The sequence below is a fragment of the Fusarium coffeatum genome (genome assembly GCF_003316985.1).
Source record: "Fusarium coffeatum strain FIESC_28 chromosome Unknown BRIP53273_contig_122, whole genome shotgun sequence".
In the NCBI taxonomy this organism is placed as follows: domain Eukaryota; kingdom Fungi; phylum Ascomycota; class Sordariomycetes; order Hypocreales; family Nectriaceae; genus Fusarium; species Fusarium coffeatum.
In genome coordinates, this window is record NW_022157915.1 from 22,088 (window position 1) to 40,900 (window position 18,813).

Consider the following 18,813-nt stretch of genomic DNA (forward strand, 5'->3'; position numbering starts at 1 on the left):
CCAAGCAGAGAGTATCAGGCGTGGCTATTGAGTGTCGCGACCAACAGCATAAGACAAGCAGACGTGACGTGCTAAAAGAAGACGCGCCTGGAGGTGAAGTGAAGTGGACTGACTACCAGGCTAAAATTTAGCGGTGATGATCTGATCCACGCTAGAGTCCCCGCGCCGGATATAACTTCTGCGAAAAGCAACCCACTTTCAAGCATACTCTATTTAACATCATCAATCAAATGGCCGACAACGCAGAAGAACAAAAGCCTGCAAAGGCAAGCTCTCACGCCTCCGACTCGCCGCAGCACGATCCTCCAATCGAAGCCGATCGCTCTACGCCTCCTCCACCGAACGAAGACTCTGAAGCCGCATCAGACGATGGCTACGCTTCTACCGCAGGTTCCGCGCAATCGACTTCTATGTCATCGAGCGTGCGCGACTACCAATTCGAGAATAGCCGACGTTATCATAAATTTAAAGAGGGCCTATACCAATTTCCCAACGATCTTCCCGAACAGGAGCGCGAGGATATGAAACATACTGTCGCGGTGCATCTACTCGGCGGTAGTCTTCATAGATCGCCTATCGAGAACCCACAGAAGATCATCGATGTCGGAACGGGCACGGGTAGTTGGGCAATTGACAGTAAGCGTTCTGCATGCTGGAAAACGACCTAAACTAATGCGATACAGTGGGAGACGAATACCCCAGCGCCGAAGTTACTGGGATCGACCTTAGTCCAATTCAACCTCCATGGGTTCCTCCCAATGTCAGATTTATCGTTGACGATGCCGAAGCACCCTGGCTAGATTCGGCGAACTCGGTTGATCTCGTACATCTGCGACACATGTCCACCGCCATTAAAAACTGGCCTGCGTTGCTGGAGCAAATTTATACCGCTCTAAAACCCGGTGGGTGGATTGAGCTGCCAGAATTTCGCTGGGAATATGGTTGCGACGATGATACCATGGATAAAGAATATACACCACCGCAAATGGTAGATAACATTAGGGCTGGGTTGGAGAAGTTTGGGATCGATATGCACGCCGCAAGGAAGAATCCCGATCGACTCCGCGAGGCTGGCTTTGTCAACATCCGCCACGAGATTAAGAAAGTGCCCGTCGGATCCTGGCCCAAAGATCAGAACCTCAAGACAATTGGCTTATACAATAGGAGTGTCATCTACGATGGACTCCAGGCTATCACTATGGGGCCGTTTACGCGAGGATTAGGATGGACACCTGAGCAAGTGGAAGTCTTTCTTGTCAAGGTTCGCAAAGACCTGATGAGAACTGATGTCCATTCATATGTTCACTTCCACTCTTTATGTGCGCAAAAGCCCAATTAGGTATAATTATAACGATTGTGCTGTCGCTAATATGGATCCAACACTGTGGCGCTCACATATTGCTCTGGTCTATTTATCTCATATTGCTACTATTTAGGTGTCGCGTGGCATGCCTCCAGACTCACATAAGCCGGTCGGATGAGCAAGTGACACTGAACCCAAACGGCTGTACACTCCTGTACCCCCAAACCCATTTACCAAACAGAAGCCTAATGCATGAAGATGAAGACCGTCTATGCGGGAATGTTACTAACAAAATCCAGTATATAATAACTGACAATGGTGGCGTGCTATATGCCTGTTCCAGACCAGACCCGACTAGTCCCCTTCGACAGAAGCTTGCGAGACTGTATAAGCCTACCCAACCAACGAAGGACTTTCCTGGGGCTGAACCTCGATAAAATTGCCATCAGGATCACTAATAAAGATAAGAGGCAAAACACTCTGTCCGAAGTTCTGAACAATAGCCTGCCTCTCATCCTCTTCAAGTTGTTCAACAAGATCAGGCAATAGTCCAACAGCAGGACCAACCACAGTCTTCGTATCAAGTTCAATGAACGGCTGTCCAAACCTCTTGGGAACAGAAACATCCGGCATAGTGTCCAATCGTTCCTGGAATGCTTGGATGTCAGGCACGACAATACCGATGTGACCAAATGTGTTGGGATGCTGAGCCCCGGACTCAATATTCTTGACAGGAACATCAAGATAGCAAATCTCAAGAAGACCTTCCGCATTGTTCTTCTCGCGATTCATTTCCAGCGCGGTTTGGTAGCCTGTCCCATTCTTCCCACCATGAGCATGGGCGAGGTACGTGATTGAGAATGCCTTGGTAATCTGCAGCGTAAACACTTTGCGGAAACCGAAGACTTTCGAATAGAAATCTAAGCTTGCAGTGAGATTTCGCGTGTTGATGGCCATGTGGTTCAGAAAGATGCCCGTGGTTGCGTAGTCTGCTGGTTCATCGGTTCCAACTATAGGGTAAGGATATTGTCCTTCGCGTGGGAGCATGTTGAGGATGGAATGCGATGTCACGGTGGATAAGAACTGGGCTCCAAAAAGGAGCGATGAGAGGAATCGGACCATGATGCTCTATAATCTGATGATACGAAGATTGAGATGAGTTTCGAGTGAAATGGATCGCGACTGGGTGAGTGATGAGACGAGCTTCTCAATTCACGGAAGCTCATCGCCTTTTATAATCAGATTTACGTGTATCTTACAAAGAATTAATGCAAATACTCGCATTTTCATTCCCTTCAATGGTCAGGTTCATTTACCCAATTCATCTGTTGAGGATATCTTCATCTTCGCGTGCCCAATCGCTCTCATTTCGCGAATCGCGAGACAAACAAAGTCCCGTCAGCTTATCCTGTTCTCAATTGTCAGCAACGGATCGGATTTTCCGACGGAGGATGCTGTAGTGTTTATGTAATCCAGCTCGATTGAACTCCGATTAAGAACTACGTAAAGTCGAGAGTGTCCTGTACCTCGATGAGGGAAGCAAGATTGTGATCGATCATCCATTTGAGTGAGGTAAGACGATTTGCGTTCATGACATGGGAATTTGGAGCTCATGATGCAGAAAATGTAGCTTTATGACGCTAAAACTGTGACTGCCAGTGCCAAAGATGACAGATATAGTAAGTCAGCTATCGACTATTTAGACCAGCTCCTAGACTATTTATTTTCTTTACCCTAAGCTTAGGAAGTAAATTAGCATGCGACTCGCGGTATAGAGTCTTGGTATTTCTGTCAAAAAACTTTGACCATACTGTCATCGCTCCAGCTAGCTGTGGAGCTTCTAGAGGATCGTCCACTGTAACAAAGCCTGACGCCAATGATGTCTCATCCAGGCGTAGGTACCTTTCCGTTTGCTAAACGGTCGGATTTCTCCAAAACGGCCACCAGAAAAAAAAACTGAATCGCTGAGCTCATGATCGACACCTCTTCTGTGATGGATTTTACAGTAGCCTGGACGAAGTACGGATACTTCCAAGGTTTTCTACAGGTGATCATCCCTGATTAAGTTCGGTAGTTATCCTTGCCGGCCAAGGACCGTAAGAAAAAAGTTCTGCCGATCCTACAGTGAATGTGAGATGATTGAGATCATGGATCATGATTTTGCCAAGATGCATACAACACACCACACCGGAGCTTTGCTGCCGATCGGACACGACAAGTAGGAAAGAAAGAAGCTTGAAGAAAGCTGCAAGTAAGTGGCACAGTCAATTCAAAGCAAGGTACAGGCTGTCACACCGATGAGGCTCATTTATGTTTTCGGAATTTGCTTTCAATTGATGAAACAAGACACTCTGCCGAGACACCGTCTTCGACAAAGGTCTTTTTGCAACACGTTCAATCTATGCTAATTGATATCAAGATTCTATATCGCTGTGTCTATGCCAAAAGTCCCATGATCAAATTCGTCGGTAGACTTTTCAGATCCCATTCCAAACGCCGATTAAAAGTAAAAAAGAGTCGTAGAAGTTGCGTTAAATAGTCCAAACTCATGAGTAACGTTTTTAGACAATGGCGGCGCCATCGTTTGCGTCGCCGTGGAGGACGGGGTTGATCTTCTCATCGAAGTAGCACTTGAAGTCCTCGCCCAACTGAGCACGGAGAGCCTTCTTAACAGCCTCAAGAACGTTAGGGAACACGCCAAAGTTAGCTGGGTTCTCGGTATCGTTATCACCGCCTTGGAAGACACCAGTGCGGACGAGACAGGTGTTCCATCCGTACATGTTTCCACCAACGATGTCGGAGGCAGGGTTGTCACCGATCATGTAGATGTTCTCGGGAAGGCGCTCCTCGCCGTGGATCTCGCCCATCCAGGAGGTGAGGACATCATCGGCGTACTTGTAGGTAGCCAACTCGGGCTTACCGTAGACGACACGCTCGAGGTCGGCACCAGTGAGGGCCTTGTACATGGCCTCGAGACCGATGCGGAAAGCACCCTGAGACATACGAGGAGTAGGGTGCTCAGTAGGGCAGAGAAGATCACCCTGGGAGAAGTAGATGGGGACACGCTCGGCGACGGGATCCTCAGCAACGGTACCGAGACGACCGTTCTTAGCACGGAGGACGTCCATGATGATCTGCATGTCGGTAGCATAGTCGCGCGAGTCAGAGAAGACCATGATGGCCTCAATGCAAATCTTGGTGAAGTCACGAGGACGAGAGGTGGCACGCTCCTCCTCAGTGAAGACTCGGTAGGGAGCAATGGTAGGGTCCCAGGCGACAATGTCGTTAGGGACGATGATGTTGCGGAAGCCGTACTGCTCGGCGACCTCACGGCAGCGGTAACCCTCACCACCGACGACGAGGACAGTGCTGTAGTACTCAGACAGAGCACTCATGGGAGTGTGGGACTGGATGAACTGGTCGGTGCTGACAGGGTTGCCGAGAATCTTCTCGAGCTGGGCGCAACGAGCAGTCTCGATCTTACCAGATCCGTTGGTAAGGAAGATGTGAGGGATCTTGATGCCGAGCTCGTTGTCTCCGTTGAGGATCTCAAGAGCCTTCTTACCCTCAGGGATCAGACGGTCACCGTGGACGAGGACACCGTCGATGTCGAAAGCGAAAGCCATGTTCTTGGCCTTCTTGACCTTGTCGGCCATCTGATCCTGGACCTGAGCGACGAGGAGCTCACGGGTAGGCTGGATCGGGGGCATGCCGGGCCGGGTGGGGCGTCCGTCGGCATGGTGAACGGAGGAGAGGCGAGACTGACGCTTGCGAGGGATGGGCAAAGCAGTACCGAAAGAGTTGCGGGAGGATCGTCGGTCCCTCATGGAAGGAGAAACGCTGAGAGTGTGCATGTACTTGGCAGCCTCAGAGATGGAAGATCGAGTAGCGGGAATCTCCTGGGGAGCGCTGCCATCCTCAGGGCCGGGGATGGCGAGGGACTCGCGGTGGTCAACACCGTTAGCATCGCCGTTTGCGTTAGACATCTTGCGGAGGTGGCTGGGAGAGTTGGGGGTAGATTCTTCGTGGGCAGGAGACATTTCTGAAGAGAAAGAGAAGAAGAGTCGAGGGATTGAGGTTGAAGAAGCTTATGTATAAGAAGAGACAGTCGTTTGGAGGGGGAGGGGTATCAAGTATTGAGTGAACGGACCACAGAAGACTAGACTGCTTGTGCTTGGGTATGAAGATGATGGATGAGATCGAGATTCAATGGGGCGGGGATCCGTATTTATCTATCTTGCGGGTTCCTTCTGATACTGTCCGGTTCTTTTCTGTCGCGCCTTCCTGCAGAGTGAAAACTCGCCCATCTGTGTTGATATCATCATTATCTCTTTTTCGTCTGCCTCGTTTGGATGAGACTGGGACTACTCAGGGACTAGGGACTACCAGCCATGCTCGCAAACGGCGCTACCGAAGTGGGACCCTACTCTTTTCTCGGTCGTTCACCGTCAATGCCCGTTTGCGAGTGTGTTTTTGTTATGTGTGTTATTGTACACGTACAGTATCTGAGGCAGCAAGAGTCAGGATGAAGCATGTAAGGGTACTAAGGGTACTCGCGGTACTCGTTGTCACATTCGCATCCGTTATCTAACGAGTAAAAATGACAGGGAGACTATACTATAATGGACTAGACACGTTGAATTGAGGCGGTGGCATTGGCCGTTTCCGCGACAGCCAGTGTAAAAAAAACCCTTCAGTTTGATCTCTCAGGGTCTGTCCGTTCCAAGATACACGCCTCTAGGTAAACAAACTTTCAGCCTTTCCGCGCCAGTCGTCATAGCGGAGGTGACGTGAGGTTGTCGTTTGTGTCAACAAGACTCCGCAGCCCCTCTTAGCAAGTTACACCATTAGACAAGATATGCCTCAGAAGAGTGGTTATTATCGCAGTACTGAACAGGTACTTGTTGCCGTATCTCGACAATTGAGCGGCATGCGGCGGTTGTTCCGAGAAGAGTCCGCTCCCAAGTGGAGATGTCCAGTGGACCCCTTCTGTGTTGTGCCTGTTTTTCCACGGGAATTAATCAGTTCAGTGGAGAAGATATCGATAACTGCTGCAGAAATGCATGCCAAGGGTTACCTTTCTGACATCATCCTTGTCTCCACTGCCGAGGACCCTATTTTTTATTCTCTTTCGCGACAAAGACTTGGCTTCTACCTTGTCCGACCGTCTTTCTCACGGTGGATACCGTTACAACTTTTACGGCTAAGGCGGGAAAAAACGTGCTGAAATGTCAAGACGTTTAGGGATCGCCACTGCGGCCCACTGAAGGTGATAAGATTGCTTTCAAGTCTGGTTGGTTGAGCTGCTATTTCCCTGACTCAAGCCTTGTCCACGTCGGTCTGTAGCAGCTCCTGCTAGTTGAAGCATGAACCAGGGGGCAACCTCAGGTACAAACAGTGGACAGTATCAGTACAGTGAGCCCTGTAACTGTTTCCGTCAAGGTGAAAATTTTACGTTTTTGACTGCCTCACTAAACTATTTGCATCACAGTTTTTCTAGAAGTTTCCCGTATTGGGGACATGACGTCAATGAACCTTCTCTCTGTCGTCTCTTACTCGCCTCGCGCGTCTCGGCGAAAATTAAGCCACCTCATCAAGGGACGAGAAGAGGAGACAGAGTCTACAGTACGGAGCACGCCTGGGTAACCTGGGCTAAGGATGCAAGAGAACGTACCACTCAGTCAACTCTCGTACTGCAAATCGCCATTGCCTTGTCATGGATGGATGGCTCGGTAGATAGATGATGTACATACCTCCACCAGTGATTCAAGTTAATTGACTGAGAGATTTTAACTGTTCAATCCCTTTAAAACCCGTTCATCTGTGAATCCCCGTCGCCTACCATTTCTGACCTACACTCATACTCCATCACACATACCCAACTTTACTCAAACACCATCAAAATGCCCGTTTCTAACCAGACTGTCTTCACCCTCAACAACGGTGTCAAGATGCCCGGTGTGGGCTTTGGCACCTTTGCCAACGAGGGCGCCAAGGGCGAGACCTACAAGGCTGTCACCGCTGCTCTCAAGACTGGCTACCGACACCTCGACTGCGCTTGGTTCTACCTTAACGAGGGCGAGGTTGGCCAGGCCGTGCGTGATTTCCTCGCCGAAGACAACGGTGTCAAGCGTGAGGACATCTTCATCTGCACAAAGGTCTGGAACCACCTCCACGAGCCCGAGGAGGTCAAGTGGTCTTTCGAGAACTCTCTTAAGAACTTCGGCCTCGACTACATTGACCTCTTCCTCGTCCACTGGCCCATCGCCGCTGAGAAGGACGAGGACTACAGGCCCAAGATCGGTGCTGATGGCAAGTACGTCATCAAGAAGGATCTCACTGAGAACCCCGAGCCCACATGGCGCGCCATGGAGGAGATTTATGCAAGCGGCAAGGCCCGTGCCATTGGTGTCTCCAACTGGACCATCGACGGTCTTAAGAAGCTGATGGCCTTTGCTAAGGTCAAGCCCGCCGTTAACCAGATCGAGATTCACCCCTTCCTGCCAAACGAGGAGCTCGTTAAGTTCTGCCTCGAGAACGACATCCTCCCTGCCGCCTACTCTCCCCTTGGTTCTCAGAACCAGGTCCCCACCACTGGTGAGACCGTCCGCTCCAACAAGACCCTCAACGAGGTCGCCGAGCGCAGCGGCAACACCCTTGCTCAGATCCTCATCGCCTGGGGTCTGCGCCGCGGCTACGCTGTCCTCCCCAAGAGCTCTACCCCCTCTCGCATTGAGAGCAACTTCCAGATCCCCGACCTGTCCGATGAGGACTTCGAGGCTGTCCAGAGCGTTGCCAAGGGCCGACACACCCGCTTTGTCAACATGAAGGACACCTTCGGCTACAACGTCTGGCCCGAGGAGACTCCTGAGAACGGAACCTCTGTTGTTTAAAGCAGTTTATGAAGTAATGAATGAGATGGATACCCTATGGGATGAAGGAAAATAGGAAGCAATGTGCATTTAGCGTTTATCGCGGGAACAAAAGTTTAGCCTAAGAAGTTATTCCGCTGTTTGTAGGAGTGTGAGCTTAGAATGAGCTGATGAATTCACATTCAAACAATTGAGTCGTTCCTGCTGCACGTGATGTCGTGATTTTTAATTGAGCCTCAACGACACTCTGCGATACAACATCAAAACAAAACGAAAACATCGTTGTAGGTATCCTGAGTCGTAAGTCTAATTCTGAGAGTTTGTTTGCACGTACTGCGGAAATCCATGGTCCGTCGAAATTTGTCGCGTCAAGGAACTTGGCGATAGCCTCATTTTTACCATGTGAATTCGGTGCCGTAACCACACAGGAGGAACCACAACACCAGATAAACGAGTATGATGAGTTTTTGAAAGTTACAACTAGCCTCCTAAGTCAGTTATTGGCCTGGAGCGCCACACTTAAGCAGAAGACGTGATCTCATCCCACGATGCCTCATCAAGTGGTCAACCACACAACGTGGTTTCTTGCGACGGTGGCTCAATTCTTATGAAACTACTAACACGCATATATAGAAGCGCTCTCAAATGATCTTGTGATCAATTAATATCAATGCGCATTTATGTCGTGAGCGATGAGAACTTAATCGCTAACCTCTGACGGAGAAGTGTAGGCAAACTTTATTCGACTCCTCAAGAGATCATGGATATAGACCTGCACTCGCGAGCCCAACTGGATAAATCCAGGTTAACATGTACTGGTGAACTAGAGGACAAAGCTCCGTGGCTACGTTCATGAACTTCATGGTCAACCCCGACTGTTGTGCGAGGCACGAATTTCAAACTTGTACAGTACTCCGATCTTTCAAGCTCTACGGAACAACTCTTTCGTCGTCTATAGACAAGAAAGAGGTGGAACGCTCGTCGTGTCGCCAGGATCAACTCTCTTCCAATGAGTGTTCTTACCAAAGACCTCTCGACCCGCCGTCGTTGTTAGTACGGTGCGACCCCAGACGCCGATCAAGTTCTAGACTTCACGATGATTTACATGAAGGACCATCGTGACCGAGATAACCGACTGACAGCGTATGATAACGGATCAGGGTCCAATCGGCAGACTTTAATTAATGCCTGTGCTCCCAAGATCACACTTGGGCCAAAGAAGGTAGATCAGTGGGTTGACGATTACGGTTATGTCTACCATTGGCCAGCTACTTATTTGCCACTATATAGATAGAAACACACAGATGGGACAGCCTTTGCCTCTTCTGGCAGCTTATAATGTGGATGAAACGGGGCTGTTTTGCCGCAGTCTTATCTGTGTGGTATGCCCTGCACATGGATGCCGTGGCATGCTCAACATCTATACTGACTGCTGCTCCTCACCAACAGGCTTTGTAAGAGTAATCTCTGTACTTGTTATATGATATCCCTATTAGAGAGGTTGCTCTGACTATTTAATAAGGTCAATTGTTGAGAACCAAGTTTAATCGAGCTCCTGTAGGTTAGCTTATCTGAACACACGACTAGCGTCACGAGAAGGTATACCCAACAAGTATCATTTCACAGAGAAAATATCAGATAATTAGACGTCGAAACACAATAAATCGCTATATTCCAGCTTACTGTTGCTGGATATGTTGTACGACCATCCTCCATCGCTATAAGCTGTAGTCATTTGAACGCGGAACTACCAAATCGGATATTATTCCGCGCTGGGCGCAATTGACATGGAAGCGGGGGCTCACCTTCAACCTTCAGCTCTGACTCCTCCTCAACCTTTCACAACAACGGATAATTGTACCCGCTTCTACGTAAACGCTATCCCCCAGTTTCACAATATGGCTGCAGACTCGGGTGACAGAAATGATCCCGGCAGGGACTTATCTGCGGTCGCTATTCCCGGGTCATCGATTGGTGGGGAACATCTCGGTACCCCATTCTTGGACGCCTTGGCCTTGGACACTACCGATGGACTCACCTTTGATATGAACGGTGGCCTATGGTATGCAGAACTAAGTCAACTGCCAGTCGATATCAATGCCACCAACTCAGACCAACACCAGCCCCGCCAACCAGGCCTACAATCGGATGTACCAACAACCCAAGTGACAGGCTCGTCAACCCAGGTTCTACAGGGTCCTCAAAGTCACAAGATTGAGTCTCCAACCCCAAACTCAACATCAACCCACTCTCTAATCAATACACTCTCAACACTTCCCCCAAAGGTCGGCCACCGCTTCACCCTCGAAGCCCTGCGCTCACTAAAAGAATGGTTCTCAGCACATGTCGACCGTCCCTATCCTACAGAAGAGGAAAAGACTCTCCTTGAACATCAAACAGGCTTGAGTCGGATACAGATTACAAACTGGCTAGCGAATGCGCGGAGACGTCGCATCGTGGCTGACAGTCGCACGAACGGTAGTGGTCAGACACCTGAAGAGTATACACCCACAAGGTCAGGAACGCCTATTCCGAGAAGGGGCCAGACATGGAGGGACCTTAATCCTATGCAGAGATGGCAGAACTCACCACCGGAAAATGAACCGGCTCTCGTATCGGATATCGCAAGGGCGATGGCTTCAGGAGAATTGGTCTCAACTAGTAAGTCATCGTCAACCGCGACCTTTGACACCTAATCTGACAAAGGACAGGAGGCCGAAGAGGAACATTCTCAAGCGATGAGAAGATATCCCGAAGACGTCGCCATAGATCAACAACCAGTAGTCTAGGCACATCAAGAAGTGGATCGACAGACTCACGTTCATCCAGAGGCTCCATCAGCGGAACCTCATCCCACAGCCGCGGTCGCTCAATCCAGAAGATACGGCCGCAGAAGAACTCACTAACCAAGCCTCGATTCACCTTCCAATGTACCTTCTGCACTGAGACGTTCAGAAGGAAGTACGACTGGCAGCGACACGAGAACTCATTGCATCTTCCACTCGAAAGGTGGGAATGCTCACCGAACGGAACAACTGCTATAAATCCGGATACTGGACAACTATGCTGTCTGTTTTGCGGCCACGGAGATCCTAGCGAGATACACCTGTCGAGCCATAATCCGTCTGCATGCCAGGAAAGAGCGTTCAGCAGGAAGGATCATCTCAAACAACATCTGCGACTTGTACACAATGCTGTACTGACTGACCTTACTACGAAACTGTGGAAGACTACTCAGCCAGACATTGTGTCACGATGTGGGTTCTGTCAAGCTTCATTGAGTACATGGCCTGATAGAGTTGACCATCTGGCGAACCACTTTAAACTAGGCTGTACGATGAGAAGTTGGGTTGGGGATTGGGGCTTTGAAGACTCTGTGCTCAAGACAATCGAGAACGGAATGCCTCCATGTAAGTCACGACATTTGACACGATGAGCCTTGCTAATGGTATCAGATTTGGTCGAGCTAGAGCGCGGCACACCGTTTCCATTTACTGCCAATGGCAGACCACCCGATTCCCCTCGAAGCGCATACGAACTCATCACAATGGAGTTGGCGTACTTCATCCAGAACTACAACGACACAACGAACACGCTCCCAAGTCACAGAACGCTGCAGCTCGAAGCATGTCGCATTGTATTTGGATCCGAAGTAACATTTCCCGAGCTCAATCCAGGCTCGCACGGAGGCTCTTCGTGGCTCAGAGACCTGCTATTGTCGTCTGACGAGATTGTCCAACAAGCTCGGTTCGCGCCAATCCGATCGCGGACAGAGAGCCGATTATCGGTGTTAAGGATCAAGGGTAAGAACGCACTGTTCGAAGACTGTCTACTGGAGGCTCGCCTGCAAGCCTTTATGCGCTCCCAGCGAGAAAAAGGTATCCATGCGACGTCGGACGGTGAGTTGCAGAGAGAAGCTGGTCGAATTGTGTTACAAATGGAGAGTGAACTGCACACGAAGCCTGAGTATGTGGCGAATTGGCTGATCGGGTTTCTCAATTACTCGACAAGCTGGATCGACGAGTTTAGGCGACGTGCAGATTCTGTGGTGGCGAGCGAAAGCAAGGAGGCTTTCACGACGAGCCATGGTGCGTTATGGCAAGACCAACCCAGCGTTCAATCACAGCCCAACGATCTACCATGGACTGGGCAAGCATCATGGCCTACTGGGAATGACTGGGAACTGGTTGGACATGGCGACTTACCAGACACTGATATGCCCTGGGTAGCAGAGAGGGGTGATAGAGCCAGCTCGACACCTGCTGATACATTCCTTCAAGACTTTACATGGCTATGGTCAGATGACCAGTCGCCGCCTGTTATACCACAAACAACAGACAGCCCCAATGCAGAAGGAGAGTCAACACTCCGGCCGACATGGCTCGGCCCCGGAATCTACGTCCTGAATGATCCGAATCACATTCCATGGTTTGCGCGCGAGATGAAGCGATGGGTGAAAGCAACAATGTCGCCAAACAATCCCATTTGTCATGTCCCATCGGATGAGGAATTGAGACACCAAGCGCGATGCCTCTTATATAACGAGTAAGGCTCTATTCTCGGGTTTTAAGTGACACGCTTTGCTGACCGTGAATAGCGACGACCCTTGGAACCAGACACCAGCAGACAACCCGCAGTGGCTGGAAATGTTCAAAAAGGACTTAAAACTGTAGTTATATTGGCAATGGTTATAATGCTTCAATACGGGGACCGATTCAATACATAACCTTTTTCTCACATTGACCAATTCAAGATGTCTTCGTTTAAAGCTACCTATTGTAGTTATCCCAACCCATACCAAATACCCCTGACCCATGAATAATTTTACGAGGAGTCGGATCCTGAATGCTGAAGATAAATCACTTATAGGCAGAAGGTTACCCCGAAAGATAAATAAGACTAAGTTGAAGCTGGGACTAAGGCCTCCGGTAACCGTAGTTTTGGAAGTCTAATATAACAGGGAGGAGAATGGGGAAGTGTGAAAGGAGGAGGGATGGAAAGAAATGACCAATAGAAGAGAACACAGAGAATGCAGTGTAGTTTCGCAAGGACACTAAACATCATAGATGATACAATCAACAGTTATATGCGCATCTCTAACCAAACCAGGGTACTACTGCAGTGACCAGCACTGGCTGTACCCTCTGTCTCAACATACTGACTGAGCCTCACCCGCCACGGTAACACACACTCCTTAGCTAACACGGAAAGAAGTGCGTAATAGGGGCAAAAGGGCAAAAAGATGAACCCCCCTTCCGGGATTTGAACCCGGGGCTCTCCCTGTTCTCCTTGTACTTAATGACGACACCGGGACCAAAGCCTCCGGATGGAAGGAAGTATGCTACCACTGCACCAAAGGGGGTTGGATTGTTATTGCTAGATCTCAGATGTTTAACGGCTATGTACCTTTGGCTGATCATTACATTTAGCGCCGAAAGACGTCAAAAGGGTAAAAAAATAACCCCCCTTCCGGGGTTTGAACCCGGGGCTCTCCTTGTTCTCCTATGTAGTCGGATACAGTACCGGCCCGTGGGCAACGGTCAGAAGGAGTGTGCTAACCACTGCACCAAAGGGGTTGGCTTTATTGTTACTAGAGCCCATGTCTTTAAGCATTATCTGACTATGGCCGGTCATTGAATCTAGCGTCAAAAGAGGTCGAAGGGGAAAAAGGAGTCCCCTCCGGGATTTGAACCCAGGACCTATCCCCAGCTCTTCACCTCTAGGGGCACGAGGGCATGCCAGGCTCTGTTCCATTTTATCTGCTTGAGATCTGACAATTGCAAGAGTAGGTGAGTGACTTCCCCCTTTCCCGGCCTCCCCATGGAACGACGTGGTGGTGGGCCAAAGGAAGTCTTCTCCCTTACGGGAATTAGGACACAACAATGAAGACTCAAATCTCTTCCTTTCTTCTTTTCCTTCAGCTCACCAATGATTTGGTAATTTGCGTCGCGTTTCGTCTACGTTCCCCAACAGTCCCTTTGTTGTTTTACCCAGTAGCCACCACCGCCGCTAGCCTTCCGTTGCCCTACCCCCTCCTCTCCCCACCCCCATCCCCGCTCCCCCTGTCTGCAGAATGTCTCCAAGATATGGTTATCGGTGCCTCAGTTCTGGTCGTGATTCAGCCTTACTGAGATAACTTTAGAACTGGCAGTCTTCCCATAAAGTACGTCCGTCTCTACATTCAGATCCTCCTCCTCCTCCTCCTCTTCTTCTACCTTCTTTCACCCTCTACGAGGTCTACCATCATGGACAACGCGGCCTCCATCGACAACATCCTCAACGACTTTGTGCTTCATTGATCCAAATAGGAGTCTGAATTGAGCAAGTACCACGAGCTCAAGAATAGCACCACCACTCTCGACTCTGTTCGCAAGCAAGAACTCGGCGATCAGAGTGAAATCTTGGATGAGCATGCACAAAGGTGCTTCGATGACCAACTCTTTCTACTCCAGCACGTGGGAGAAGTGTAAGTAAAGTACTACCTATTGTACTGAGCACATTCTACAAAGTCAGCACCTGCTATCCATGAGCCTATAGTCATCGATGGACTGGGCTTAATACGTGTTGGATCTCAGCCTGCTAAAGTAAACGTTCCAATGCACAAGGTTGTCACTTCTGGCTTTGCTAAGCGTAAGCTTGAAGCCACCGCGAAACAAGTGATAAGACCGTGTTTGGTCTTTAACATACCTAGTAATTACATTGAGGCAAGCAGCCCGTAAACTTACTAGGATACCTAGCTCAAATACATTTTGCCCTTATACATCTTTGGCCTGTGATCACCAATGACGAGTTCTGCAACGGTTGCATCGTACAAGAAATTGTTCATCGTCATCCTCCACCCACATTCCAAAATTCCACCCGCAATGCCGGCAGTCAGTGTTGTCATCGAGGCATTCAATCAAATCGTCGACCTTTTCCTTTACCTGATCACGTTCCACCTTTAGAACCTCAACCCTTTTCTTCTCTACATTCAAAGACATGCTGAGCTTGTCTCGCTCCGACGTGATGTCTGCCAATCTGCTGCTTCCTGTGTTGTAGGCTTGTTCCTAACCTCTAGCATTGGTGGCGGCTTGTCGAGCTTTTTCGAGCTCCATATTGAGCTTTTTCACCTCACTCTGCTCGGCCTCCAGGGCTTGCTTTAGCTCGTCACGCACGGCGACCGGAATTGTGTCCTTGGTATCTCTTTCCAGGTCGAGGGCTAACTTGAGGGTATCGATCTCCTGAGTCAATGCGGATACCTTAGCCTTTTCTTTAGTCCATCGGTCCCGAAGCAAGTTCCGCTCTGATTTAGCGAGTCTGTGCTCTGTCTCGGAAGTCTCGAGGCTCTTCTGTACTTCCTCGGTCTCTTTACGCAGTCGGTCGAGTGTGTTTGTGGTGACCTCTGCGTCATTGCGTGCCTCGGCGACCTTCTTCTCTGCCTCCACCTGGGAGCAAAGGAGTCGATTTTCGGTGGCTTCGGCACGCGCTAGCGCTTCGGCGGCGGTCTGTTCTGCTGTTTTCTTTGATGAAGTAAGGATTGTGATTTGCTGCTGCAATACATCTTGTTCAGATGATGTGGCTTCCGACTTTGTGCGTAAGTCGTCAACTTGAGTGCGCAACGCAGCGTTCTCGGCCTGCAGGTCCTCCTTTGATGCAGATAGCTCGGATACCTTTCGGCGGAGCTCATTCAATTCAGCAGATATTTCCGGAACTTGTGCAGTGTTGACTTCTTTGATGGCACGCTTGGGGGGCTCATCCTGTTCGCCGAGCCGATACTCGAGCTCGTCTCGCTCAATGCGAAGGTCGGATACTCGCTTTCGTAGTCCCTCAATCTCGAATGACGTGGGGCCTTGGAGCTCCTTCTCATTTGAGGCCGGAACTCGAAGGTGACTGCGGAAGCTTCGAAGGACCCAAGAAGGATCAAACTCATCGGTTGCAATCAGGGAGTAGAGATGTGGGCGAGCTGCCGCAAAGAGGGCCATATGCAGTTCGTGATCGCCCTTATATTCGAGGGCGACGCGAACCACGCCGAGGAACGCTCCGTCATTCCAGTGGAGGGAAATGATTTTCTCAATCTGCTTTCTAGCGAACTCTGAGAGCTTCGGGATTTTGTAGTGAAGCCCCATGCCACTCATGTGTACATGACGAATGAGCAAGTCTCGAATGAAGAGTGCTTTGGCAGGGTCTTTTCCAGTTCCCGCTGCAAAGGGTCAGTGGCCGCCGACAGCCTAGTAATATATTCTTACCAAGTGCTTTTACACTAGGGAGGAGTGCGCAGTTCACTTCATATTCCCTCCTCTTCAGGAACTCAACAAGGCAGTTGACAGCATCAAGATCGAAGTTCGTAACCCGGATGATTGCTTCTTTTCCCTTCTCGTTTGCCGATTCGGCTAGTGCCAGTAAAACAGGGGACTCTTCCGCTGCGGTGTTTGGGATGACAAAAACATAGCTCTCACTGAGGAGCTTCACACCTCCTGTCGGTCGGGTCATTTTGATGTTGTTGGTGAGAGAAAGAGATGGAGGGAAAACAAGCTGGAAATTGATCAAGGAAGGCGGGGCGGGGCAATCATTCACAGCAAGCAATCGACTGCCTTGCTGCCTGATTTGAGCGCAAATCTTTAGTGAATTCTTAGGTTAAGTGATCATAAGGAAATAAAATCTTTGCTAAGTCTTTGTCCATTTAGTCTAAACTCCCCTAAGGGGGTGGCCTGGCTCAGAGTAACGAGTGAGGAGGAAGGATGCTTCACGGAACATGGCTTATGAACGCAGTTGACAACATGGACTGAAACTAAGCAGATAGGTGTTCTATCGGTTTGATTGAGGACTGTGCGAACGGCATACAGCAAACCTGCCGAGGCTGCTTCTTTTGGCGACCCTCAAGTCAAGACCCTCATTGACATGTACTGACAGACATGATGATGTCTGTCACGAGACCCAACAAGTGATTACTCAAAGACCCTAGCCATGTCAAGATGAGATTGCTCTGTAAATACTGGATCGATGGGGGCTACCCAGGGTACCTTGGAAATGTCATCCGTTCAAAGCCTCTCTGTGCAAGAAGCAGACTCACGCCATAGAAATGAAGTTCGGAATTGTCAAGTTTGAGAACTTCGATCCAGTCCAAGACATCGACCTTGGGCAGGCAACGGTTACAATCGACACCCGATTGACCAATATGTCCATGTGAAAATGGGACAGAGCTGAATGGAGTGGTATTCTTAAGGCGCTACGTTCGGTACCACTGTACCACTCATCATGGAGGCCTGACCACAACCTCGGACCCCGATCCTGGATCACTCCAGAAGATGGCATGGAGTCCAACAGTATGCCCAATCCCCAATTTGATCTGTCAAATCTACCAGTGGAGCAATGGGATGCTGAGGATGATACCGTGGCACGGTCACACTGCTCTGTCTTCTGCCAGAACTGTCGCACTTCTTTTAACAGTATCGGTGCCTTAATCCACCACTGTCGAAATAGGCTTTGTTCAAAAAACGGAGATGGACATCCATCTCATGACAGTGATGACAATAGTCCTCCAGCTCAGCATATATTGGGTACGATCTGTGATGGATTGCAAACAAGATAGCTGTCTTGAGAACGTTCTCAAGCAAAACACTTAGAGATTAGTAAACACATGAGAACTCCGGGAAGCAGGTCTGTGACAGAACAATTGTCTTCTAAGGCTTAGACCACTAAAATAAAGTAGCCTAAGCGCTAGCCTAAGTTTTCGTAAGTTGCCTAAATTGTTTCGTCTCTTATGCTTTTGGCGGCCATTTCGTCTTACATTCTGCCGTTAACTTTTGGCGCAGATAGCTGCTGTTTATCCGGAGAACAAGAGTTTGCTCCTTTTGCCCCGTTTCGAGACTGGACCTCGTGTTTCACCCCGCCTCGCCTGCTTCCTGATGTATCCTACCACGCTCTGCACACCGAGACTGGCTGAAGCCGTGGTCGGCGAAAGGAGGCGGCTGCTGGGCTTGCGGCGGCAGCGCTAGTTGTTGATGAGAGCGGGTGACATTTAAGGATCGGTATCATACAGTAGATGGAAATTGTACCGGCTGTGGTGAATGGTCAGTAGCTAAGGAGCTGGTAAGAGAGGTATTGTGCAGGAGTATAAGGGGCAGTGGCATCGCTAGCCGCATGTGTCTGGTCAGCGAGAACAGGGAAGCATACAGCCGGCATAAATGGTTGCAGCTCACATATGGAGAGTTATCAATACAGGGTACCGTGGGAACTCACGGGACTAATAAGCAAATCTCATGGGTAGTAGGTATATAGCGAGATCCGTAGCTACCAAGCCCAAAATAGTAATACAGAAACAAAGATCTGATAGTTACTCGGGGTCTGCGGACGCGTCTGGTGATAAGCCATAGGTACATAACCGTTAAACATCTGAGATCTAGCAACAACGATCCAACCCTCTTTGGTGCAGGGGTAGCGCACTCTTTACCGTTGCCCTCGTGGCCGGTTGTTGCACATGATGCAGGAGAGAGACCCGGGGTCAAATCCTGGAGGGGGGAAATGTTCTTTTTTTGCCTTTTTGACCCTTTCTGGCGGCGGGTGAGGGTCGCTCAGTGTGTTGAGATATAGATAGGGTGCAGCCAGTGCTGATCACTGCACTATTAGTCGTAAGTACCCTGATTTGGAGGCGCGCATATG

At 49.6% G+C, this 18,813-nt stretch overlaps 6 protein-coding genes across 6 annotated transcripts; 3 read left to right on the top strand and 3 right to left on the bottom strand.

Annotated features, from left to right (window-relative positions):
- Positions 1-230: 230 nt before the first annotated feature.
- On the top strand, positions 231-1,339 carry FIESC28_05628 (uncharacterized protein; the record flags this gene model as incomplete). Its single annotated transcript, XM_031159773.1, has 2 exons — positions 231-636; positions 684-1,339. The coding sequence occupies 2 exons, from the start codon at positions 231-233 to the stop codon at positions 1,337-1,339; spliced, it is 1,062 nt and encodes a 353-aa protein (XP_031016088.1).
- A 357-nt stretch (positions 1,340-1,696) lies between these two features.
- Positions 1,697-2,425, bottom strand: FIESC28_05629 (uncharacterized protein; the record flags this gene model as incomplete). The annotated part of the gene is made up of 1 exon (XM_031159774.1): positions 1,697-2,425. The coding sequence occupies one exon, from the start codon at positions 2,423-2,425 to the stop codon at positions 1,697-1,699; it is 729 nt and encodes a 242-aa protein (XP_031016089.1).
- Positions 2,426-3,864: 1,439 nt separating this feature from the next.
- On the bottom strand, positions 3,865-5,343 carry FIESC28_05630 (uncharacterized protein; the record flags this gene model as incomplete). The annotated part of the gene is made up of 1 exon (XM_031159775.1): positions 3,865-5,343. The coding sequence occupies one exon, from the start codon at positions 5,341-5,343 to the stop codon at positions 3,865-3,867; it is 1,479 nt and encodes a 492-aa protein (XP_031016090.1).
- Positions 5,344-7,206: 1,863 nt separating this feature from the next.
- On the top strand, positions 7,207-8,196 carry FIESC28_05631 (uncharacterized protein; the record flags this gene model as incomplete). The annotated part of the gene is made up of 1 exon (XM_031159776.1): positions 7,207-8,196. One exon carries the CDS (start codon positions 7,207-7,209, stop codon positions 8,194-8,196), a length of 990 nt encoding a protein of 329 aa, XP_031016091.1.
- A 1,877-nt stretch (positions 8,197-10,073) lies between these two features.
- Positions 10,074-12,848, top strand: FIESC28_05632 (uncharacterized protein; the record flags this gene model as incomplete). Its single annotated transcript, XM_031159777.1, has 4 exons — positions 10,074-10,836; positions 10,887-11,585; positions 11,631-12,720; positions 12,773-12,848. 4 exons carry the CDS (start codon positions 10,074-10,076, stop codon positions 12,846-12,848), a joined length of 2,628 nt encoding a protein of 875 aa, XP_031016092.1.
- Positions 12,849-15,221: 2,373 nt separating this feature from the next.
- Positions 15,222-16,644, bottom strand: FIESC28_05633 (uncharacterized protein; the record flags this gene model as incomplete). The annotated part of the gene is made up of 2 exons (XM_031159778.1): positions 15,222-16,354; positions 16,401-16,644. 2 exons carry the CDS (start codon positions 16,642-16,644, stop codon positions 15,222-15,224), a joined length of 1,377 nt encoding a protein of 458 aa, XP_031016093.1.
- Positions 16,645-18,813: the final 2,169 nt, after the last annotated feature.